General features: G+C 35.3%; 1 protein-coding gene across 1 annotated transcript in view; it reads left to right on the top strand.

Moving 5' to 3' along the window:
* Positions 1-27,213, top strand: part of ERBB4 (erb-b2 receptor tyrosine kinase 4) — a 1,360,303-nt gene that overhangs the window by 1,270,548 nt on the left and 62,542 nt on the right. The window contains exons 21-22 of the mRNA XM_072617476.1: positions 24,487-24,642; positions 26,566-26,641. Coding sequence (XP_072473577.1) covers positions 24,487-24,642; positions 26,566-26,641 — 232 coding nt within the window. The remainder of the gene's footprint in view (positions 1-24,486; positions 24,643-26,565; positions 26,642-27,213) is intronic.

The raw sequence follows: 27,213 nt of genomic DNA, 5'->3' as shown, positions 1-27,213 counted from the left end.
GACCCAGATTGGATCAATATAGATAAGATAGTAAAGTATTCCTAAAAACTTAATCGCATGGTTGGACATTTATAATCACTTTGTTTCTGAGTATTAGCCAGGTGAATAGATAAAGTGGTTAGTGTGCAGCTAGGTAGCACAGAGGATAGAGTTCAGGGCCTGGAATCAGAAAGACCCATCTTGCTGAGTTCAAACCTGGCCTCAGACACTTATTAGCTATGTGACCCTGGGCACGTCACTTAACCTTGTTTGCTTGTGTTTCCTCATCTGTAAAATGAGTTGGAGAAGGAAATGACAAACTACCATCTCTGCCAAGAAAACTTCAAATGGGGGCACCAAGAGTTGGACACAACTGAAAATTAGCTGATGATTTCGTTTGGATATACAAATTAACTTGAATAAAGGACACCAAAGACAAGAATTCCTAGAATTCAGCTTTCAGGTTCACTCTAATAACAAGTTACCTTAAAAAATGGCAAGAAATAAAGTGTTTAAATAATTTATTTTTATTATATATTTATATTATACTATTTGCATATATACATATATAAATATTATATTATTATTTAAATATTTATCAAAAATCTTACATGATATAGCAGATTGAGTGCAGTCTGGGGAGTCCAGCAACCTGGATTTCAAGAGTTTCCTCTGACACATATTGGCTGTGTGATCTGGGCAAAGCCATTTCACCAGTCTTTGTCCAATGTGATTTTCTAAGTCTAGTATTTATTGATCTGCATTGTCCTGAGGAGTTCTTTCACTATGAAGCCCACTCTAATCAAATATCTGGACCATTAATTTTCATATGCAACACCAGTTTCAGTGACAGGAGAGGAATTTTACTGTAAGGTAATTGTGTGGTAGGTACTACTGTTGCTCCATCATTCTTTAAGAGGACCAAAGACATCGTGAGTGTGATGTTTTGACTTGCATTTGAATTGCATTTGCACAAAGTCCTCAGCCTTGCTGCCTCCTTCAAAATCTTTGGAGTTCAGTGGCAAGATAAATACCAACATGACTGGCGATGGCCCAGGATGCCTGTATTATCCTAAGCTTTTTACCTGAGTATGCTAGTAATGTTTACAGATCAGCTTTCTGAAAAAAAAATATTCATATGACACATTTTTAAGCTTAATCTGCATTATTAATATTTTCTCACTCCCTTTCCTGAGTGTAGGTAATCAGCAAAACAATAATTCAAGCAATGATTTGTCAATTTTCAAGGACTAATTGATCACACTGAAAATTTAACTATGGGCTTATGGTTCCAGTTGGTCCAGTGGACTATTGAGATAATATTCTAATTGGTCTTTCTGAATCCAGTCCCCTCCTTCTATAGTCTATCCTGTACACAGCTGCTAGAGTAACCTACCGAAAGCAGATGTCTAATCGTGTAAGCCTATGTTAGCCCATCTTGGGCTTGGGATTGGACCTAACATGCTCAGGCTCTTTCAGTGATAACTTATTACCTCTAGAAACAGGATTCTAATCTTTTATACCTCTTGGATCCCTTAGGCAGGCAGTCTGGTGAACTCCATAAATTCCTCAGAATAATGTTTTTAAATGCATAAAATGAATATATATTTTTATAAGTTAGATGTTGAAATATAGCTTATATATGTATAGCTGTATTTATACAGATATGTATATATGTACATACATATCTATGTGTATGTATGTATACATATACCCACATACATATATGTGCATATATATATACATATTAAAAATCAAGGACTGTAAGAATATCTGCTATTCAATAAAATGCAAAATCCTCAGTCTGACATTTCAGGCCCCTTTAATCTGCCTCCAGGTTGCTTTTCCAGGCTTATTTCACATTATTTCCCTTCATGCACTGTCTGTTCCATTCAAACTATGCTATGAGATCTGTGGACATGGCATTCCACCTCCTCCATATCCCAGTCTCTGAATATATTCTTTTATGTGACAGAAATGGACTTCCTCCTTAGTCCTTAGTGGCTATAAAGGCTTGGCTTAAGTGCCAGCTCCTCAGAAAATAATTTGAAATCCTGTCTTCCTTCCTAAACCTGGAAGTCAGAAGACTAAGTTCTTACTTCTTTCAAACTCTCACTAACTCTACTCCTTACTCGGGTAAGGAGAAATGAGTAATCAATCTCCATCACTGAGGAGAGTTTAATGCAAATTAACTATGCACTACAGTTACTTTTGTAAAGGTTCTTTCCTGCTATAGATATTAATCCACATTTAATTTTTATCTGTAAAATTGAGCATGTAGCAAATATGATTATGGAACAAAATATATGAGTTTCATCTGTAAAGGTATGTCTGTCTTCCTCAATCAGTATCATGTTTTGAGCTCTGATCAGTGAAAATATTTTCAACTATAAAGTGATTCTTTTATAGACAAGATAATGTTGGGACAAATCAGAGCATATTGTGTAGTAGCTATGCATAGGAGATGGAGTTTAATACATGGAATGGAAGTAGAAAAGGAGAGTGAAATTGACACACATAAATGTAAACATATTCACATGTGTGTATGTAGATAGACAGACAAACACAGACAGATAGACAGATAGATAGATAGATAGACAAACACAGACAGACAGACAGATAAATAGATAGATAGATAGATGATAGATAGATGATAGATCGATAGATAGATATATGATAGATAGATGATAGATAGATAGACAGACCAACAGAGCTGACTTTGGAATCAATAACATTTGAGTTCAAATGCTGCCTCAGATATTTATTAATTCTGTGATCCAAAGCAAGTCATTAAACTTTATTCTGCTCTGATTCTTATCTGTAAAATGCAAATAATAATATCACCTACATCCCAGGGTTTTTTGAGTACCAAATGAGACACTACATATAAAGTGTTTTACAAACTAATTGTGTTAAATAAATTTTAACTATTATTTTTTACTGTTTTTACTAACCGCTTCCATCCCTACTCCCAAGTTGCTGAAGGCTGATGGAGGAAGTCCTGACTGTGCTCAGTACAAATTCATGTTGTCTAAACTCAGTTGGGTTCTTTCTGCCTCATGGCCATTGTTTTCTTCATTTCTAATGATATATGACCCCCAAAGCAGTTTTTCCAAATCTTTCTCCCTAAACCTCCAAAGCTAACTCAGCCTGCTCTCAGCAGGTGACTGCCCCTCCCATTTTAGTGAGAAAATTGATGCCATCCATCATGAACTCCCTCATCTCTCTTACTCCATAATTCAAGAAAATCTCTGCTTCTTGACCTAGTCTTTCCTCCTTTGCCTGATTCTCAAAGGATTCAGTGACTATTTTTACCTAGGCTAACTACTTTATATTTGCCCTTGATCTCATCCCTTCCAATATCTCTCAGAGCACATTGGTCATTTTTGCTCATTGTATATGTTCCATCTCTCCTGTTTTTGAAACAAACAAAGCAAAACAAACTCTTCATTTGACTCTGCCATATCCTCAAGCTAGGATTGTAAGATCTCCTCACTTTTTTCACTAAATGGAAGTTTTCTCCATCACTACTAGCTCCTCTTCATTCATTCCCCCATTTTCTTCTCTTTTCCTTCTATTCCTCTCAATCTATCTATCTAGACGTAATCTCTCTTCTAAACTTGAATCTCTTCATTTTTCTTTTGGATATGACCACCTGGGAGCTCCAAAGGTACTTTAAATCTAGAATATCTATAACTGAGCCAAATTAATCCCTCCTTCAAACATGCCTACTTCCATTGATAGTACCATTACTTGTATACATTCATATAAACCATCTTCCATGTCTGGGATGTACTTCCTAATTCTCTTTAGCATCCTCAAGACAGGTCATGGGACATACTCTTTCTATAGCCTTTCTTCTTCACTCATATGGGAAGTAAGTATTTTGGATCTGTCCTCTGCCTGCCATCATTGTGTTTTGCAGTAGATTGTATTTTCATGCCATATTCGGCCCAATAAATGTAAATTCCTTGAAAGGAGATTGTTTCTGTCTTTGTTTCTGTCTAACAGTGCATTGAATATAATAGGCACTTAGTATGAGTTGATTTGACTCATTATATCAAATGCATTGACTCAAGAATTATTATGTAAGAAATGAACCATAAAGTACCCTGAAAAATTTCATAGACAGTTTACAGACATCCCCCATTCTTACATCAGCTCTACGTTATCTTCTCCAGTTTGAAGGCAAGAGCAGGTGGGAAATGGAATGTGATATACCTTGCTCATGGTAACCATTAGTTAAGATATGCATTGACTAAATACTCTAACTACCAAATTTTTGATCCTAGTGTCAGATATAAGTAACTGCTTTGTGAGAAAACCCAGTGGTGTGGTGATAAGAGGGGGAAATGCAAACACTGAAAAGTATCAATAAATATATTAATTAAGTTAATGTCAATAAGTTATTATTTTAAAAACCAATAAAAACTTTTAAGAGAGGCATAAAAAGAGAAACGTCACACTTACTTTGTATTTTGTCGTTGATATTCTGGTTCAACATTGAAATTAACCCTCTGTGAGTCTATTAGTGTATATTAATGTCTGATCAAGAAGCAATGGGGCATTGTGGATAGAGAGCTGACACCAGAGTCAAGAAGAGAGATTCAAGTCTCTTCTCTGACATACACTGACTTTGTAATGATGGGAAAGTTACCTAATATGTCAGTGACCCAATCAACTTTCTAAGACAATGAGTTAATTACATAATAGTTGATTCTTCACTGGGACTTCCCTATGCTCATTAAATCACACATCCTGTTCAGATATCACTATGGATCTAAATGTTATTTCTGCTTCCTATGATATACTGTCCATAATTTCTGTTTGTCTTTTCCTTCTTCAGAGCCAGCAGTATCTTTGAATCATTTTTCCGCCATGTATTCTGCTAACACGAACTATTGTATTAGTAGCTCCTAGGGCTCAAACATTTCTAATTTTGTTCTATTTTTGTATTCTAACTTCATATACATATAATATACATATGCATACATATGTGTATACATATGCAATACATATACAATTGTGTGTTTCTATATATGTACATGCATGTATTAATATATATATATAATTTATATAGAGAGATGTCTATATATAATAAATAGGAATTGCTATAGCTTATAGAAATGTCTTCACACAATGATGTAGAACTACTATGTATGAAGGAAAGATCCTGAAAGATTCCTTCATTTTTCTTATCCAATTTGATCCCAGATTTTGTTCATCTGACATCATGCTATAATGATGTCCTTGGAGTTAGACATCTTAGGTTTCAGTACTTGCTTTTCCACTGTACTGGAACTACATTTTTGTGAGCTTGGATCTTAAGCTTTCTGAGCCTTAGCATCTATAACTGTGAAATGAAGGAGCTGGATGAGATGATATATATCCAAAGTCTCTTCTGACTCTAAATCTACAATCACTATTAAAGACCTTCCCAGATCTTCCGAGTGTAAAAGGGCTGTCTAGAGACCATCTAATCTCTGAAGTCTCTAGAAGGTTAGTTCTTCTGCTTGAATCCTTATCAAGACACTAATATGTTTACCCACAAGGTGCTGACCTTAGATGGATCACTGACTGCCTTTATACCTCTCTGGGCTCTAATTCTAATGCTTTGAACTGTTTTCTCCATAATATCCCAAGCAGCCTTTTCACCCAGAAACATCACCCAAGAAGTAACTGCCTCTGATTGGTCAGTTCATCTTAGAATCTCCATTTAAGGAGAGTGCTGAGGTAAACCATGCTCCATTCCTCTTTTGGGCTCCACTGCTGACTTTCTAGACATCTTTATCAATCACATAGGTACCTTCCCTTTCTCCTTATTCAGCTTCTTTTTATATACACTTATCTCTTCCACATCTGACTTTCCCCATTGTGAGTTTTGATATATTGTGGGATGGCATGAGAAATTAAAAGGGAATTTTGAGAGGAGTTTTGTAGAAGCAGCAAGTGACACATAAAAGCCAGCAGAAAACATGCAAAAAGTTTAAAAACTCAGAAATGCATAAAATATATGTATAACATTGTATTATATCAACATATTTTATCTTTTAATAACATAATAATTCAGACTTCTACTTTGGTAGGAAAGGAAAGCCAATTTTTACATGGATCTTTCCAGATGGGTAGGAGGGTGCAGGGCCCCTAGCCCTATGTGGAACGGATAACTACTGTCTTCCCTTATTAGAATGGAAGATTCTTGAGGGAAGGGGCTATCTTTCTTTTTGATAACATTTGTATCCCCAGTGCTTACTTTATAAATGTTTGTTGATTTGATAGTAACTAATTTATATTGGATTCAGTAAGAGTTGTTGTTAATTACTGAGAACTTAGAGAGTTTAAAAAAAAATCTTCCCAAATGACTTTTTTCTGAGCTGTGAATACAGCTCTAATTCCCACCTCTCCCCAAATCGTCTTACGCAATAGCCCAAATCTCCTTTTTGATTGTCTTATTTTCCTTACCAATAAATAAGTAGTCCCTTATTAATTTTAAACATTTTCTGCTGGAAAGATATATACTTGCTTCTTTGTAATTACTTCATAATAACAGTAGGAAAAAGGTGTATGTGCTTCAGCTGCCTTGCATTTCTTCTGATATCCTTTCCTCAAATTTTGTATAGTAAATTAATTCAACTGGAATATACATTTTACAACGCTGATTTCTGAAGCCCAAGGTCAACTCGTATAGAATTATGTTGATATTTTTTCTGGCAGGTAAACATTAACAGTGGTTTAAATTCCTGTCCTACATAGAAAAGAACTTTCTATTAATTAGAACTAAGAAAAGAGAAATAGCCTGCCCCTTAAGATAATGAATTCTTGATCACTGGAAGATTTTTAAGTAGTCACTGGATTTGGTTCTATGGCAGGGAAATTCATGGGGAATTTCTGAATTGAATAGGTGTTCAGACTGAGTCAATATTTTGAAATTCTATTTTGATGTATGTTTTAAATTTACATAGCAAATGTATTTGCATTGCAACTATCTCAGGCCTTGTTTCTCTCCACAAAGATTTCTCTGTCTATGGTTACAAATTGATTGTAGACCATAAGCAAGGAGGGAAGGAAGCCCAGAGGTATGCTGGACCCAGGTCCATATTGTTTATTGTCCATGTAACTATGTCAAAATTATTCTTCAGTTTGCATTATGAACATTAACTTCTCAGAATTTGACAAGCACTGTCAATCACAACTTGTTTTCTTGGTCTTGTTGATTACCTAGAATTAAGAAAATCATGTATATAATGTCGATTATGGAGGTAAAACTTAAAATTATGTCACAACTACATTTTTTTTTTCAGAGTGCTGATTGTGAAACACCAACATGCTTCATATGGACATACTAAGTCCTATGAGGTCTTCATAGTGGGTCACCTTAAAAATTCTTTATAATTTTAAGAGTCTATGATTCTACTGTTTAGCATGTTTTTTCAAGTAGCCTATTGAGAAGCTCAGGTACTTTCCCCCCAAGAAATAAAAAAGGGGGGCTTTTTTCCCATTTTTAAGCTAAAGGGGCCTGTTTTAAATTAAGATGAAATTTTAAAAATATGCCCATTAGCTCTCCCATTGCCTCCTTGATCTAGGGCTCCCTTTTCATATACATAACAAGTGAAGTTTCTGACATGGTAGAGACATCCATTTAAAATAGGCTTCTGATTCCTTAGGTCAAAAACCTGGATTTTTATCTATGTAACTTTCCCTTAGCACTTTAGTTTAAAGTTTGAGAAACTTTGAAATTTCTGACACTGAATTTCTCATTTGCATGAGAGAATAATATACAGAAGCAAGAAATAAGTTTTGGTTGAACTACATGGAAAAACTGTGCTATGAGTCTGAATAGAGTTTATTGAGCTATCTTATGAAAATTCTGGCCTTGAATACAGTCTTCATGTGTTTCCAAACACTGGAAAGTAATGTGTATTTCAAAACATTTTTTCCCTCTTTGTGACTAAATCCAAAAGAAGAGCAATTATGTCTCAACAGAATTAATTTTTTGGCCAAAAGTGTTATTTCTGCCAGAATATTACTGTAGGAAAAAAAAAAGTACACAGTTTTAATTTCATAGCTTTGCATAAGATTGTGTTTACGGTACCATTATCCACAAAAGCCTTCCATAGGGTATTTTTTTCTTGTAATTAAAACAGTGGGAATTAATGACAGACTGGGGAAGCTTGGCGTTTTTGTAATAATGAATTGAACTATTTTCAGTGGGTGAAAAAATGTTAATACAGTGATTATTTCAGACGGAGCTAAGTCTTGTCATAGAAGATAAAAGCATTAAATTTGCATCAGGGTTTTTTTTATGGAACAGAATACAGTGAAACTGGATAAAGGTAGTCCCCCTTTGCCATACATTAATATAATTGTAGAGGAATATAAAAGTTTGGGCTTGAAATAGAGTAGGATTGACAGTAAAATCACCCCACAACTCTTTGTAATGCAAAGCCATTGACTTAATAAAATCCTTCCATTCTCTTTCTACCTTTTTTTTTTTTTCAGTTTTCAATCTATTTTCTTTTATTGTGTATTTTTGGGGGAGTATTCTTTTTTTTTTCCTTTTTATGTCATAGGTGAGGGCAGATAGAGATTTTCTTCCAACCTTTGCTTACCAGGAAAAGTAAAACACTCCTCATATGCTTCTGAATTGTTTGGTCTAGAAGAACTGAACCTTAGTGGGAGGAGTGAGCTTTTTGACAACAACAATGTAGGGAAATTATTATGAAACCAAACTGTTAAGAAAATCATATGCTAGAATACATAAAGAAAAATGTTCTTGTTCATAATATAGTACACTGACTTGCTCAGCATGAATTCTAATAGGATTTATACCTTTTATGTCTGAAACTTTTAGACCTGAACATTAAATTTGTAGTCCTGTGAAAGTTTTTAAAATGACATTCAAAAGAAAATTATTTTAGGTCTAAAAGCATTAAGTTAAAAATAATTTATAAATCCATATACATATACACACATATACATATGTGTATGTGTTTATATACATGCACACCCACACACACACATATGTATCACATTTTTGTTTTGTTTTTGGTTTGTGTTCATTCTTTGTTTTCGAAGAAGACCATGACATCAGAGAAATGATGACATGACTTGCACTTGACTTTGTTTTGCCTGAGGGAAATCTGTTCAAGGTCACCAACCTCACTTTCTCCTCCTGAGCCATCTATATCCAGTGACCAGATATTCACCAGTACTGGAGACAGTCCAGGATGCAATGGGAGAGAATTCAGGAACTCACTTAGAGTGAGGTGGCATCCGTTCAGTAAATTGGCCTCTTTAAGAAGTAATCAGGGAATGGCCCCTTTAATGAGCAAAAGAAAAAAAAATATATATATAATATACATACACACACACACACACACACACACACACACACACACATATATATATATATATGTATATATATATATATATATATATATGTATATATATATATATATATATATATATATATGTATATATATATATATATATATATATATATATATATATATAAATCAAGCTGGGAGGGAAAGAGCAACAGTTACTACTGATAATCACTCTTAAGCCAGGGGCATCAGAAAACAGCCATTAAGTGGAGCTTGGGCAGGAATCTGTTGGTGTGCAGTTAGGAGCGTTGTGAATCACATGGGCTGTACGTTTGGCACCTTTGATGTAGTATGTAGTGATCTGGCATTGAAACTTTTCTTCTTGAGACTATGTCTTCTTGTCTTGCCTAAGCTGGGAGTTGAGTGATCACTCATAGGCTCAGCACAAAAATTTTAACCTGCTCTCTCTCTCTCCCTCTTTTTTTTTTTCTCTCTCTCTCCATACACACACACACACACACACACACATATGTAAACACACACATAAAATTTGTAGTAGTCAGAAAGCATTCAGTACCTTCAGAGGCAATGTGGGGGAAAAATCAGAAAAGTTCTGGAGCTGGAATCAGAGGAGCTGGGTTGAAATCTCAGCTCTAACACTTACTTCCAACAGCCATCAAGTCAACAAGCATATATCAAGAGCTTTGTGTGTACCAAGCCCTGGGCTAAGTGCTGAGCATACAAATACACCAGCAAGAAAGACTGTTACAGCCCTTGAAAAGCTTCCTTACTAGTGGGGAAAGAAAACACATAAAGAGTCCTCAAAATTTTGAACTGAAGAGACTTGATGAAGTTCCCCTACTCAGTAAGTGATTATGTGATAAATCAGCATGTTCACTGAGGTGGGGCAGTGGAAAGAAAAGATGGCATACACTGACCTTAAGTGGGCAAACAAGATTTAATTAGCAATGCTCTCCATAGCTGACAGAGGCCTTATGTTAGCAAGGAGGTCACAAACCTCCAAGTCCATATTCAGATTGGGTCGCAGTCTCCAAATATAGTTCTCCAACTTTCCCTTTTTGTACAGGATAAAAAAAAATGTTGCTGATGTCTGTTAGGGATGCCCCCTCACTTTCGAAGGGGAAGGGAGCAGGGTCCAGGGTGGTGATGGTGGGGAACCAAAATGTCATCAGATACTCTGTTGCCTGACCTTGGCTTTGGGATTTGTGAGCATTGTAATTGGCTGAAGGGGAAAAGACAGGGATGTGAGAAAAGAATTTGACTCATCCCGTGACTGACTTTGAGCCTGTTCCCAGAAAGAGTGGAGTCTAGTCTTCATGACCTTGACTGAACTCTTAGAAATTCTCCCCTGTACATATGTTCAGGTGCTCATAGAAAAATGCTAAATTTGTTAATGGCCTGATTTTTCAATTTGACTTAGAACTTTTTCAGAAGGACCTTTAAGCATGCTATAGGTACAGATAATAGTTTAGCATTCCCTCAGGACCTGTTGTTGTGAATTTTGGATACTGGGATGTTTTAAAGATGTAAGCTCCAACCCATGAAATGACCCAGAAGGAAATTACCTGGTGCTAGTACAGGTACTAAAATAGAAAGTGTCCATACTAAGTACAACAAAGGTATGAGCTTCATGGGATGGAGACTAGCCACCAGGATGACTAAGGAGATTTGAACTGCACATGTTTAAAAAAAAAAAAGGGAGATTAAAGATTTTGTGCTGATTAGTACTAGGGTTGGGCCTGTGAGTGACCATTAAACTTCCAGCTTAGGCAAAATAAGAAGACATAGTCTCAAGAGGGAGAGTTTCAAGGCCAGATCATCATACACTACACCAGAGGTGTCAAACACATAGCCCATGTGGTTCACTGCATTCCTAAGTATGGAGGAATTAGATTGAAATGTAATTGGGAAATGTATATTTTTAAATAAATTAAACATAGCTAATATTACATTTTTAAACTAAGTCAATATGCTGCCAGCAGGGATATTTATGTATGGATTAGTGACTACTCTTTCTACTTGTTTGGCACCGTTGAACTTTGTCATAATAAAAGAAATACAATTATACCTTAAAATATTTAGACATTTAATTAAGTTTATTGGTGACATTTTACTTCTGGCACTCATTTTAATATTATGTACCTTTAAAATTTGCCAACTGATATGGTCCATATATGACTAAAACATGAGCATGGAAGTAATTAGGTATCAGAAATAATCAATCAACATTTAAATGAAATCAACTAATAACTATTCATTAAGTTCCTACTATGTGCCAAGCACTATGCTAAATGTTGGGGATACAGAAAGTAACAAGAGACAGTCCCTGCCCTCAAGGACCTCAGAGTCTGATGAAGAACACCTATACACATATACATACACATGTATGTATGTTTCTACAGATAGATGTTATTTATATACAAGATAAGAAATAATGAACAGAGGAAAATCAAGGTCAGGAAGACTAGACTCCACTTTCTCTGGGAACAGACCCAAAGTCAATCAAGGTATGAGTCAAATTCCCTTCTCACATCCCTATTCATGGCATTTTAGCTGGTACTTATAGGAAGCCAGGGAGGTCGGCAGGCAGATATGAGGGGTGGGGAGAGAATTCCAGCTCTGGGTGACAGCCAGAGAGAATGCCTGGAAGCTGAGAGATGGAGTGCCTTGTTCATGGAGGTCAGTGTCATAGAAACAAAAGTAAGTGTTGGCAAATAAGATGTAAGTCTTAAAAGGTGGAAGGAGGTTAGGTTGTGAAGGACTTTGAAGGCCAAATGAGATTTTGTATTTTATCCTGGAGTTTACTGAGCAGTTGTTGGGGGCGGGGATTGGGGGGGTGTCATGACTAGACTTTTCCTTCAAGCCTGCATTCCTCTGCTGAAGTAGACACTGGTTTCTTATGGGAAAAGACTCCCTGAATAGTGAAAGCTTGTTTACAGATTATCCAGGGCAGGCTTTCTAAATACATAAATCTTTTCCTGAAGTTTCATTCATGTGCCACCAAATACAGAAGTAGGATAGATGGGAGGGAGATTTATTTTGACTCAGTACAGGGAAGAATTACCTAGCAATTAAAACTGCTTCAGAGTGGTTCGGGCTACCCTAGAAAGTAGTAAATCAAATTCACTGGAGTTTATCAAAGGTGGCACAATGACTTGCAGTCAGCCAATTGGTATAATGGATGGAGCATTGGACTTGGGGTTGAGAAGACCTGGGTTCGAGTCCTTCCTCAGATACTTACTAGCCAGGTGATTCCAGGCAAGTCACTTAAACATTCTCAGACTCAGTTTCCTTATCTTTAAAATGGGAATAATAAAAGCAACTACCTCATAGGATTATTGTGAGGCTCAAATGAGCCAACTTATATAGTGTTTTGCAAATGTTAAAAAAAAAAAAAGCAACTTGTTATGAACGGTTTCCTTGCATTCAATGATAAGTTAGAGCAGACAAGTTTTACAACTCCAAAAATTTTGTCATTCTAGATAACTAGACTTAGATAAATATTTGTCATTGATTATTTTTACCCATTTACATAATTGTAAGACAGGATATATAATGTGCTAAAAGTTAAGAAGCAAATGCAGTGGAAATAGTCAAGCTGTTAATTTGACCACCATGCCTTCTCAGGACTAGTGAGGCTAGATTCTCAATTGGATATGCCCCTTCAGTTCCTCTTATTCATACATAAAGATTTAGATAGAGGAGACTGGATGCCATGTCATCAAAAACTAGTGTTCTAGGACTTCCATCCTTTTATCTGAAGACCCTTGTAAAAAGAGGGCAGCATATGTTCATGGGTACAGAATCTCTAGGACTCTTAAATGAGATGTTTTTAAAATTCAGATTGTACAGAAATTCCCCACTTACTAGATCTTGAGATCCTTTTGGTGTATGTAGGATGTTAGAACTATAACTTGTAAGGAGGCTATCTTCAGAGAAAGCCAATGTTGTCATTTAAAAAAAAAAGAAGATATAGATGAGTGTTGATCCTTATTGTTTATAGACTGATAGCATGCAGATTGGATAAGTGCATAATGTTAGGAAGGTTGTGTTTCAACTCTGTTCTATTGTAATAATGGTGGCAGAAATGCAGCACTGTTCCTATAGTGTTTGAATACATTTGCACAATGCCTGGGCGCAGAGAAAGGCTGAGCTTGTCTCTGTTAATCTAGAGGTTGGTGTATTAATAGGCTGTACACTTCATTGATTTTTAATTAATTTCTAAAGAGACACGGAGGATAACGACCACAGCCCACAGACATCTCTGTACTTATTGCAACCCACATCTCTATTGATTGCCTGCCTAAGGAGCAGAAGTAATCCATTTTAAATACACTTCTTGAAGAGAGTGCATGCACTACACAATATACACCTCCCATTGTAATTGTATTGGCAAGGGGTCAATGGGAGAAGAAAAAAAATGTGGCATGTTTAGTATTCTGCTGATCCTGTGAGGTGAGCTTTTTACTCACATTTTATTTTATACAGAAGCAATGGCTTCACATAAGCACTGTTTAACTGAAGAATGTTTTCTTTTCTCCTCCAAGTAGTTTTTTCTTTTACCTTGGTTTTTAGTGCCATCCTTTACAAACATGGCTTACACAAAGCATTTGCCAAGGGCTTAAACAGGTTTAAAGCAAATAATGAAAGACAAAAAAAAAAAAAAGCAGAGGAAAAGAAGGCAGCTGTAGATGATGCCAGTCTCGGGGGTGACCAATGCATGCCCCCAGGGATGCCTCCTTGTGTTCTGATAGGCTCGGGAGTGTGATCGGACAGAATTTCTGTCCATTTCTCCTTTGGTAAAGTAAAGGGGTAGGTTGAAATTTGTTCTCCCTATCCCGCCTCCTTATTCAAGTAGAAATTGTGATTTTCCTAGAAATTCTTATAAATTTTCCTCTTCAAGAAATCCTTCCTGGGACAAACATAACTCCATGGCTATGTTCATAAGCATTTAGTATTTGATAATTCTACCTTCTTCCTATTACCCACCCCATAGGATTTTTGTAAAGAAAGCATTTTAAAAACTTCCAAGTGTTGTATAATTATGACATTTCTTGAAGTTGCTATTATCACGTTTTCATTTTTTATCAATGGAATTCTGTTATTGTTTTTAAATTAGTATGGTCTCATTCTTCACATCACTTTTGAAGGAGATCAAATACAAATGATCCTGGGCCAAGCTACTATCTTGCTACTGTTCCTTCATATTTCCTTTTCTGTAGACTATTTCACATAAATTATTGCTTTTTGTAATTGAATAAATACTTGTATTTGAATAAAATTATTGCTTTTTGTAATTGAATCAAAGTATTTGAATATAAATTCACTGACAACAGCTTAGAGACAGCTGCAATAACAGCGGGGTGATAGGGATGGTGTGTACCTTGTTTTGTTCCTACATGGTTCTGTTTTCTTTGTCTATGTCTCTATGTTTTGATAGCTTTGCATTCTGTGTAGTTTGGAAGTTACAGGTGTTCAGTATGGAAACACTTATTAAAATTTCATCCTTAAATCTTTACAGATGAATATTATGCCTGGGTGTTTGTGGCCAAGAGTTTTCCTTGTGATTTGAGTTCAGGTTTTAGCATGGTTTATTTGTGGAATTCTCAGTGACAGTTTGACGTTCGTAGTAGTGTGAATTGTCATGTGTTAATATAAGAAAGATAGTGATTTTCTGATGAACAATTCTGGCAAATAGATAATGTTACATAGATTATAGGATCCAGTGATCATGGATTTAGAAGTGAAATTGATATTAGAAGTTGTTGAAACCAACTTCCTCATTTTACCGAAAAAGAAACTTAGGTCCCAAGTGGTTAAGTGATTAACTTAGGAACACACAACTAATAAGTATTAATTGCACAATTCAAATCCAAGTCTTTCTGTCTATAAGACCAGAGTTCAATCCACTATGCTGCCCCTAGGTAGTTCATAGATGCTGAATTTTGTCAGCATGCATTATGTTGTACTATAGCTACCATTTTCTTGAATAAATTACATCAATCAAAAAATCTGGATCCCTTAGGAATAAACTTTCTCTAGTTTTTGTTCGCCATGACCTGTTTCTAAGTTGTTTTCATAGTCCACTTGCTACAGTAAACAAATCTGCAAAATTACATCATTTTTTAATGTTTTCTTTTCAACATATTGTTCGTTGAATCCTTGGGGATGTTATTCATGTAGTGTCTTTTGATTCTGCCCTTGGATCTTAGCCATTTCATAGGCTCCATCTGGAGGTAAATCACTTTTGTTTTTATTCAACAAATTCAATAACATTTATCTATTGACAGCCTTTACTATTATTCGGTGAAGGAATACCAGTTTGTTCCTAAAATATTTTTGTAAAGGCCCAACTGCTTATCGCGGGCTTTTAGTGCATCTATCAATTCTTATTTTTTGAATAGGAGATATTAATTGTTGGCTTGGTTGAAGGAACTTATATATTGTTAATAACATGGAATTTTTGTTAGATTTAAGTTACAGAAAAATATATCAAAATTAGTATTACATTATTGACTAATCTAAACAGTTTCACAATGAACATTATAATTTCTCTAGTTATAATAATAACAGTAGCTAGCATTTACGTAGTGCTTTAGGGGTTGCTCAGAACTTTGTAAATATTATCTGATTTGATCATCATAACAGTCCCAGGAAGTAGGTTCTCCTTTTACAGATGAGGAAATTGAGGGAGAAGTAAATTGACTTACAAAGTCACATGGTCAGCATCTCATGTCTTTCTGACTCCAGTACCAGGACTCCATCCACTGAACCACCTAGCTTCCCATTATTTTATATTTATTTTAATTATTAGTAAGTACCAATATGTTCTGAGGGGCAACATGGTTAGAGTTATCCTTAAAGCCAGGAAAGTTTGGATTCAAGTCCCATCTCTAATACATAATAAGCGAGTAACCTTAGGCAAGTCACTTAAACTCTCAATGCTCTGGGCAACTATCTAAGAATATAAGGTGCTGACTTGCATTTGTAGTTTCTTCATCTGGGTGTTCCCTTATACCAGGGAAATCATAGCTCTTAGCTCTAGCCTCTTATTGCTATAAATAATCCTCTGTGAAACTAGGATGAATAAATTACTCTTTGAGAATAAAGAAATTTTCCCTCTCATCAGAGCAAATCTAATCCCCCTTTAAGAACGTGATGATATCTCACTTCAACCCTATACTACAAATTTTGAGTCTGATCACTTATGGTCTTATAATATTCTCTTAGTATTTAAATGATAGATATCTTGTCTTATACATGTTATAATGAACTTTTCTATTCAGGAATCATGCATTTTCTTATTCTTTATAGCATCCGGTAACATAACACTTTACTCCTCAGGGTTCTTAGTTTTTGTTTTCTTATTTGTGTTTTGAATTGGACACATGATTTCATTCTTTGGAGGAAGATTTAGTGTAGAAACTCCCCCCATTCATTGTATATGTGTGGGTATTTATACCCACAAACATATATGTATATGTGTGTATCTAGCTAACTCAAGACATAAAAGTGAATCTTTCTGACTACATGACCTGTCCTTTACATGTGATGCAATAATGACTCTCTTTAAGGTTACCAGTGATTAAATAAGGGTGTGTAAATAGCAACAATAAAAACGAACACTCTAAAACCATAATAAATAATTAGTAGGGGCAGTCAGGGGAGCCCCTTTCCCACTTCTGATCCACTGATGAGCAATAGCTACCATTGGACAACCAGCACCTGGACCTCTCAATTCATGAAGCAGACACATTGACAGTCGTCTCATAATTGCTTTTTGGTCACCTGTGCTCAGGCATAGAAACATAAAGCAGAAGAGACAGCTTAAGGATCTGCTACAGGCAAGTTTTTGCTGTCTTGTGTGTTTAACTTCCATGCTGTGGCTACATAGTACCATAGGATGATAGTGCAAGAGTTGAAAGAGGTCTTAGAGGCTCTCTGGTCCAACCACCTCCTTTTATAGATGAAGAAACTGAGGTCTGGAGAAAAATGCCTTGAAGAACTCAAGAAAGGGAAACAAATCCCCATCCCACTTACTGGAAGCCTAAGAACTATCTATCAGAGCCTATCAGAAAAGGGGGAAGAAAAAGAAGAGTAGAGACTTTGTTTCCTCCATTTAAAGACTACTGAGTGAGTGGCTATTCCTGGACCAATGGTCGATCCTCTTCAACACAGTCCCTCCCACCCTTCACCCATCATGGGTGAAGTACCTAGAAGGAACTTTTAGGTCAAGCATGCCTTTAAGGGATTAGAACACATTTCCACTAAGGAAATGGCCATCAACCCTGTTATGATGTATCATTTGTACCATTAAGTAAATTTGAATTGTAAGGATAATTTAAGAACTATGTGTTACGCATATTAAAATGCATTTAAATATATCCTCAGAAAAATAAAAAGTTAAATCATCCTCAGTTTTCTGAGCTTATAGCAAATCCTTTGCTGGTTACAGCAACTTGCTACCTTATGGTAGCAAGGTCACCCCTGACAATAACCTCATTGCCAGTCCAATCAAACATATACTCAGACATGAACTCACCCCAAAACCCAAAGGGACAATCTAACCCAGTTAAAGGAACAGGCAAATCTTTACATTGTCACACATTCTTGAACCAGAATTTTTGCCTTTATTGTATGTATTTGTCATCTCTGCCTTTCCGTACCCTTAGTTTCTTTCAGTGGCTAGCTCAAATGCTACCTCTTGAAGGAAGCCTTCTTATGTTTCCCAGATGACAGTGTTTTCTCCACTCAAATTTTCCTGGAGTACACCTTTGTTTTTATCCTCTCTCACCTTCTTGTTTGTGTAGTTTGTGAGGCTTACTGATGTAAAGATCTCATTCTCCCATCCCCTAAAACACTAACCCCTAGTAGATTTTGGGTTCCTTAGAGGAAAGGTCAACATTGTTTTTATCTTTATATGTTTAGCAGCTAGCATAGTGACTTGCAACAAGTTTAGCAACAATACTTAGTGTCTTGAATTGAAACACTATTTAATGACTTCTTTTAGGTTAAAGCTGTACTAGAATGTGATTCTGAAATAAATCTTAATGAAGGATCAGTCCTTGTTTGGAGAGAGTTAACTCTCATCCTTTGAGACTCTTACTGCTATGAGAGTGGTCTATTATTTTAGCATCTCAGATGAAAGTAAGGAAGACAGTTATCAGTGAGTATTAGAACTGATAGGGATATAGAGCTCATTTGATCTAATGCTCTCATTTTGCATAAGATTGGTTAAGTGGTTTGTCCCAAGTTGTGTTGCAAGTTAACAGAGGATACAATAGTAAATTTTAGATCTCTTGACTTCCAGTTCATTCCATTGTACTGTCTCCAAAGGAGAATCCACTACAAAATGTTCACATGAACTATTTGTGCCCAACCTGTGGTAGAACATTCAGAGCTCATATTGGTCTGATCAGTCACAGTTGTACACACTGTAACTTAACTCTAGCAAAATGATGTCATTTTGGTCCTCTTTGAGAATGAAGGACAACAACCGTCTCCCATGGGCATGCTCATGAAGTTGTCTCAATTACAGATCTACTTTGGTTTTTTCCATCTATTTGATACTTAGAGGAAGCAGGTTCCTCACCTCAACAAAAAGGGAGGGGAAGGTCTCTTCTCTTTGTGAAAATGCACTTAGCTTCACCCTACGGTAAATACAAGAGTCGATTTTTTTTTTCTATTTTCTTTTCTTTGCCCAGGAGGTATGGGTATTATAGGGGGGAAGGCAGAAAAGAAGGGAGAATATCATTTGAAACCAGCTTTCCTGAAGCTTCTTGTTATTAAGAAAGCTTGTGGTTATTAGGATGAAAACAGGAAAATGTCCTCCTGCCAACTTCAGAGATTAATGTCCGTGAGAGCTGACTGCCGCTTGAAATTTCCTAGCTGCACATATCTGTTTGATGATACTGTCACATGGTCTGGATGTGGAAAGCATGAGTTATTATCAGAATAAGTCAGGTCTCTCTTAACTTTACTTTAGCTTTCCAGGACTGGGTAGATCAACTGTTTTCCCTTACCTTGAAAGAAATTGGTGCATTTTATATTAGAGAATGAAAAATCTGCCTAAGACTAGAACATACATATATATATGTATATATATGTTATATGTATGTGTATATATATGTATATATAGATAGCAAGAAAAGAGTCATTGAATTGACTTCCCCATAAAGATGGAGGTTATTTTTTCTAAATTCAGAAAGATTATTATTATTAAACATTTTGCATGAATCAATTCTAACAAGAGATTAAAACTTTTATTTCAACTCTAATCCCAGTGGATTTCAGACAGACTTCTAAAAGTTAAGGAGCTGGATTACCTCAAGTTAATTTTTATTTATTTGCTCTGATAAATCTTTTAAGGGATGAAAATGTGAAATAAAATAAAATAACCAAGACTTTCACAAAAGTAATGAAAGGTATAATAAAATAACTGGTCAAGTCTGAACAGTTTTGAATAAAATCTACTGTGCAACTACTCAGTCACGAACTAGACAAAAGCCCCCAAAACATTGTTACCCGATAACTCCCGCTGGTACTCAGTGACAAATGACTGATACCTTGCTTACAGAAATGCTTTCTGGGTGATAAAGCAAGGAAGCAATGCACACATCTTCCAGAAAGGAAACCTCAAGAGCCAGACCTACGGTCTGAATATATCCTGACTGAGACTAGGTCCAAAGTTAAGTTTGTGGAAACGATGCCTTGCTTTTATTTTGTGCCCTTTGGCTTTTTTGCTATGTGGATGTACCCTGTTGTACATCTGTTATTGCAGCAATTCTGATATTTTAGGAGTCTATTCTGCTGCATTGCGGTGCTTCCTGAAAATTCCAAGGCCTGCCTTTGCTCCAGGGTATCCTGATAGCTCTTCTCTACTGAATCCCAAGATATTTTGATTTGTTGGTATCATATGATGGCTCATTTTATTTTATGACATTTTTCTTTCAGAAAATGATCGATTATAGTCTCAGGGCATTGGAGATGCTACTTCAGATCTGAAGAAATTACTTCAACATAATCAATAACCCCCACCCAAATAAATACTTTATATGATCTTGACATTTCTTTCTCTCCTAGATATTTTTTCCTAGATTCTCTTGTGTTAGAGGTTGCTGATAATCAAAATATTTATTGAATTTCTTCCATATTTACAAAAGATCACAAATATGTTTTTTTTAAAATTTATGCTGTCCTCTGCCCCATAATGCAGTATCTACAGGTGGACTTTTAGTAACTATCTTATTTTTGATGGTGATTACTTTAAAATGCATTTTCTTTTCTTATGTCTATGTATCAGATTTGATTTATTGGTTAACTATCCCATAATCATCATCATCCATAAATATTCTTTCAGTATCCACTATCTCTGTGTTATGCAAGTTACAGGAATAGGCTAATGAATATGGGTACTTCATGAGGTGAATAAGATACACATTATTACCAAATGGTACCTACATACATGGTGAGGGAAAGACTGAGCTTTATACAAAAGTGAATAAATTTTTTTAAACATATTCCAAAAGGCTCAGTAACTTTTAAAAAAATCTGAATGAGAAAAATTTGTTATTGTTTTTAATTTGTGTGGGGTGTGGGTTCATTTCTGTGATTCCAGTGGTGAGGACTCCCAGAATCAATGTTTTCTCCAATGAAACAAACAGCAATTCATCTCTAAATTATGGTTGTAGAGATTTCCTTAGGGGAATTGAGAAGTTAAGTGACTTCCCTATGATGACATAGTTACCATAATGCTAGCAGTAGATTTTTCTGACTGTGAGGGCAAACTGCCCACTATAAAATGGAGAAGAAATTTATTGTACAGTGTTCATACATATTTTTACAAATATTTGATGAGAATACCATTTCTTTACAAAATAGAATTATATTAATTGAAGAAACTCTTAAAATGGTACAAACTGACATCAGTGTCAGTAATGAATTCGTTCATCCTCACTATAAGCCTTTGTATCTGTGACAGTTGCTGCCTTGTGGTCTAACTAAAGCTCTGTAGTCGTAAGGACTTCCTAGGTTAATGCTATGAATCAGTATTACAATTAGTATTCTTATGTTTCTATTGTCTATTTCGCCTTGAAACCTATCACCTTCCTTCATTAAATTTAAGATGGCTTCTTTTTGCTCATCTACTTTTTTCTGTCAGCAACATTTCTAACAATTCTGTCACTCCTTAATAAAACAACATCCTGATTTAGAGATTGTATAGACACACACACACACACACACACAGGCAATAAATGGAACTCAAATGGTATTTTCTAATGGGGAAAATATATGCAGCAATCTTAAAAACATTATTGGAGAGGCATACCATCTGTTATGAAGCTGGAGTCTTCAATTTTCACTGCCTCAGATCAAATCAGCAGACATCAGTTAATCAAATACCTATTTACTTCTACCAGGTTACCAGGCACCATATGAGGTGCTTTGGAGACAAGGACAAAAAAAAAAAAAAGAGTGCCTGCCCTCAAGGAGCTTAATTTCATCATGTACAAATATCTATCCATAGACAACACTCAAATGGTTCCTGGTAGCCCAAAGTATTTTAGGTAAATGGTGGTGATGATAGGGTTTCATTTTCTAAACTGCTTTTGCCACAGAATACTTTTGACCTTGACATACATTGATGAAACCTATAGATGCTGATTCAGTGAAGACCTTGGGTGGAGCTGGTCTGATGTTATAGAATACTTCCAAGATAAATGGAAGTTAGAGAAATTTTGAAGCAAAATACATATAATGCAAACTATATTCATACTAAAAATTTCTGTACATAAAATCTTATACACATTAACAATTTTAGAATGGAAATATTAACATAAGAATATTCTTGTAGGATCTCTATTCATATCAAAGCATACCAAGGTTCCCTGGAAATACACTTTAGGAGATAATGAAATTTATTATTTGTCTATTTGGGTATGCATTCTTTTTGTAAATAAATATTTACTGGTATTTTCTATTTCTTACATCATCATAACGATTCTAATCCTCCCCTCCCCACCATCTCCCAGATAGCCATCCCAAATGACAAATAGTATTTTTAGAGGAAAAAAATAATGAGCATAATTTCATATTTTGGGGGCTATGAAAAATTATGTAGATGTTATCACTGGCTGTCTTTTAGTTCCTTTTACTGTAAAGCAAATGCACATATGAATAAAAGTAAATCTTGTCATTTGTTATAGTATATCATGTGACTGAAGTTATGTCTACAGGATAAAATGGAAAGGATGCCAGCATTTTTCAGATCATATTTAGAATTTAAAATAAATTAATGCTAAAATGAGTTGCCCGTGGCCACACAGTTAGTTCATGTTAAAGGTATGTTTTGTTGACAGAAGATTTATTCACACCACCCCCTTACGCTGCTGAATAAAGATGAAAATATACATTGTAATTCCTGTCAGTATTCAAGAAGTATTTTTCCAATGGTTCCAAACAATTACATGTTAGTCTTCTGTCACTTTAAAAAGCACATATTTGGTTTTGATCTTCATATCCAACATTGATGAAACTTAATATCGGAATATTATCCACAACCCTGATATAAGGGTGAAATTAAAAAAAAAATGTGCCTTTTCTTTGTTACTCCAAAACCAAATTTTGAGATTTGAGAACATTTTCCTTAGTCCTGAAGTTTCTTCTACCTGGAAGACTTAATGTTTCTTTAGCAGGTAAAAGGACCCATATATTTTTCAGATTCTCTACCTTCTAGGAACTTCCTATTTTGAGGGCCTAGAGAAAACCGGTGATCAAGAAATAAGAAAAGCAACACATAAATAAATCCTGAAGTTTGTGTTGATTTCAGAAATTTAAGAATATTTGTAGATGCCACCAATTCATGGGGTGTCACAGCTGCTGACTGATTGGATCGTGTTATGCATTATCTCTTAATCGGTGTTGTTTATCAGGCGTTTATACTGGGTTTGAATCACGATATCATCTAAAGCAATATTCTGTTTTCTCCTACGGCTGGTGTGTGGTCCATAGTTGCTTGACCTATGGGATTTATGTGTCTCTTTTCTACAGCTTTTGTTTTGATGTCAGAAATTGTTAATCCTTCAAAGTCCCACAGTTCTAATGTTAACTGCCAACAGCATGGATTTGCAATTGGCATGAGGGCACACTTCATCCATCCATCTCTTTATAATAATTCTGTTATATTTTGAATGATGTCTGTTACCACTGAAATAGACTGATATAGGGACTGTATTGCCTTTAATTATTCTTTCACCATTATATAATTCTCCATCTTCTGTGTTGTGCAATGAAATATATACCTCTGAAATTATCTCATTGAGGTCTGTTACCAAACATTTTCATTGAAGTTTGTTTGAGGTCTCTTAGATTCTCTTCTAATTGTAATTCATAAAAGGTTTGAATTTATTCAATTTATGCCCATATCTGTATATATATTAAATATTGTTCTTTGTTAATAACTAGTTGTACCTCTTTGAACTTTCCAGATTATATGTGCTTTTAATCTGTTTATTCACCAATGGATTTTAAAGAATGACCTTATGTGTTTTCAAGAGTCAATGTATTAAAAGATACCTTGAGGGTAATTATAAAACATATAATTTCATTTGTAGACTTTCATGATGTCTGCTAATGTCATAGAAGTCTCTTTATGAAATTATAAGCCTCTAACACTCTAAGAGATCCACTCTTTTTAGAATAATTAGTAAGCTTAAACTGTGGTGATGATCTTGGTACTGCAAAACATCATGTAAACTTTTTATTTTTTTTCTAAATGCAGGAAGTTAGTTTTTCATCTGGGAAGAAAATGATTAGGAGGCTATAAAATGGTCAACTGGGGTGTTATCAGTTAAGACACCCGGATGATTCATTAGTGAATTTTCTTGTAAGAGGTTGTATAGGCTAAGAGAAATGAAAAAAATGATCTCCATATGTAGGCATCATATTTTTCCCTTTATAATATTAATGGAAAAAAGTCAAGAAACATCTGGGAATTTATTTTTTCCACATCTTACTGAGAATTTTAAAAATAGCCAGCCTGCATGCTTAATTTGGGGGAGATTAAGTGCTTTCAAGAGAAGGCAAAATCAATCAGTTGCAGACGAGAAAAGAAAAACACTGGATATAACTAATGATTGTTTGGGACTGGCTGTTTTTACAGGGAATGATGTACTTGGAAGAGAGACGTCTTGTTCATCGAGACCTAGCAGCTCGTAATGTCTTGGTGAAGTCACCAAACCATGTGAAGATCACTGACTTTGGTCTGGCCAGACTCTTAGAAGGGGATGAGAAGGAATATAATGCTGATGGAGGAAAGGTGAGTCTCGCTGTTTAAAAGCAAGACTAATAAATATGAAGAGCTTGAATACCTCTTATATGTGTGTGTGTCCTAGTAATAAAAGAAAAATCAATTCTCTGGGATCATCTTCTGACTCTAGAGGTTTCTTAATTCTGCCCTCTACCCTATTTAGCTACTTTTTTTCTTAATTGTTGTCTTTGTCTTTTATAATGTAAACTGCTTGAAAGCAGGCAGAGTCTTTCTTCTTACTTATATTTATACTCCCAGAATCTGAACACATGTATGGTACCCAGTAAGTGCTTAATAAATGCTTGTTGACTTGTGGATAGGATTTTGAATTGGAAAGCAGCTTAACAATCTGCACTCCAAACTTCTCATCTTATATATGGGTACACTGAGGTTCAGAGAAGAAGAAAATCCTAAGGACACATAAGTGGTAAGAGGTAGAACTTACATTACAATTTTGGTTTTCTGACTGTAAATTCAAGGCTCTTTTTCTTGCACCAGACTAAATTTATTATTAAAAATCATGTAAATGTATACAGGAGTTTTAAGGAAAACCAGTTACATATCCAACACATGATATGTGTATATTTACTCTGCACTTTTAAAATTTATGCTTTCCCAGGAATTTTGTTGTTCAAGTAGCAGGCTGTAAAATTTTACCAACTGATTTTTTCCCATTAAAATTTCCTATAAATGTTATACATGCAAGACCCCTTAAAAGGTCAAATTAATACAGTGTTCATAAACAGTGCCAATCTTACAACACTGTTTTACTTTTACTCTCCTCTGTCCTAGGCTAATGAGAATTAGCATGAAATAGATTGAATATTTATAGTTTGGATTTCAAGAGCTTGATGGTTAGGAATGTTAAGGTTTAAGATCATATAGCAAGATTGCACTGAAGGTCCCAAAAGGGCATAAATCATATATTTTTACTGCTCCAAGTAAAGTTTGTCTAAAGTAAGATTCATTACAGCTTTAAATACCTGGGAACCATTAAGTCTTTATCTAACTGCTTGCGATTTAAACTGGTTTCTTTAACTGAGTGTCCTCTAGTCCATAAAGTGTGCTAAGTCCTTGCCTTTGGGGAAATTACCTTCCACATGGGTGCTGTTCCTTTTCCTTGAATGCTATGATTCTGTCAGAAGTTACCTTGATGTCACCTTGGTGGGCAGCCAACCACTTATGATTTTAAAGTCCTGTTTCATTTTTAACTTCCAACTGCGTAGTACAAGTGTTTATTTTTGTCCCAGTGAATTTAATTATATTTTTATATAATTCTTCTGATCATACATAGAGATGATGCTTCTCATACCCCAGCAGGAAGGTATATATTCTGACATGTTTTCCCACCAGTGGTCCCGAATTCTTGCTAGATAGTCCATCCATTTACTTTCCTCCAGCTCTCCTTGTGAACAGGACACATTTTCCAAGATGGTTAATTGGGATAAGGGATAAAGACAAGGTCACTGTTCTCTAATTTGAACTGGAAAAGAGATCGGAAAATAATCTAGTACATCCAGACTTGTTGGAGGGCAAGATAGAAGCTTTAGAATCTATTAGGATCTCCAGAAGTCTCCAGTAGGTAGCAATAGACAGTTTGATTAACTTTGCAAGCATAAAAAATTTGAATTCAATGTTGTGAGTTTACATAATAGGTGGATGATATTAGTCTGAGATTATGTTAACTGGTGCCTAGTATATTTGACTTTGTATTTCTTATAAAGCATAGGTTTGATATTCTCCTGGAGGATATTACATTTTATTTTATGGACTACTCTTCATCTGTGCATTTGTTTTCTACCCTAGAAAACAAGCAGAAATATGTATATGAGAATAGACACGAACTAGTTAAAATAATCAGATTTGGAGAATGAAAACAAAATTGACTTTTTAATCTAATTATAAAACTCTCATTTCCTCATTTTTTTTTAGATGCCAATTAAATGGATGGCCCTGGAGTGCATCCACTATAGGAAATTCACCCATCAGAGTGACGTTTGGAGCTATGGTTAGTAAATTTCTGATTGTGATTTAAGGTTTTGGGATTTTCAGCTCTTCCAAAGTCAAGTCATTTTATTGTGCTAGTGGTACATATTTATTAAGCCTCTTTTCCTAAAGGAGTTAAGTGTTTTCTCTTCCTTACTTTTAAAAAAAAATAAATCTAAATGGCATCTTTACCTGTCTTCTGTGTTATTTCCCTGCTCACTAAAATGTAATATCGCAGCCTCCCTGCTGGGCTGTCTGCGGTTAGTTGTCTTCTGGTAGTACTTTGGCTGATCATTGTGACAGAGGGAAAAAGAAGCTTCTTTTAGTTTAGGCACAGATTCATGGAATCATATGGCTCAAGGCCATAATTTTCAACAGCTCTTTGAAAATCCGACTCTAAAAGCAATGAATGTCAAAAAACATTTTCTAGCTTATGGAAGTTTCGGTACTACAGTCAGATAAAAGGGAATTTGTCATAACAGAGCAAACATGGAAGAGAATAGGGGAGAACACTGAATATGGAGGGAGATGGAAAGTGAGGGAAAGAGACTACTCATTACAGACTTGGTTTGAATTTCACAAATAACTTTGGGA

This window comes from Notamacropus eugenii, chromosome 6, assembly GCF_028372415.1.
Source record: "Notamacropus eugenii isolate mMacEug1 chromosome 6, mMacEug1.pri_v2, whole genome shotgun sequence".
Lineage (NCBI taxonomy): Eukaryota > Metazoa > Chordata > Mammalia > Diprotodontia > Macropodidae > Notamacropus > Notamacropus eugenii.
Note: the sequence above shows the minus strand (reverse complement) of the source record. Positions and strands in the feature narration are given on the sequence as shown.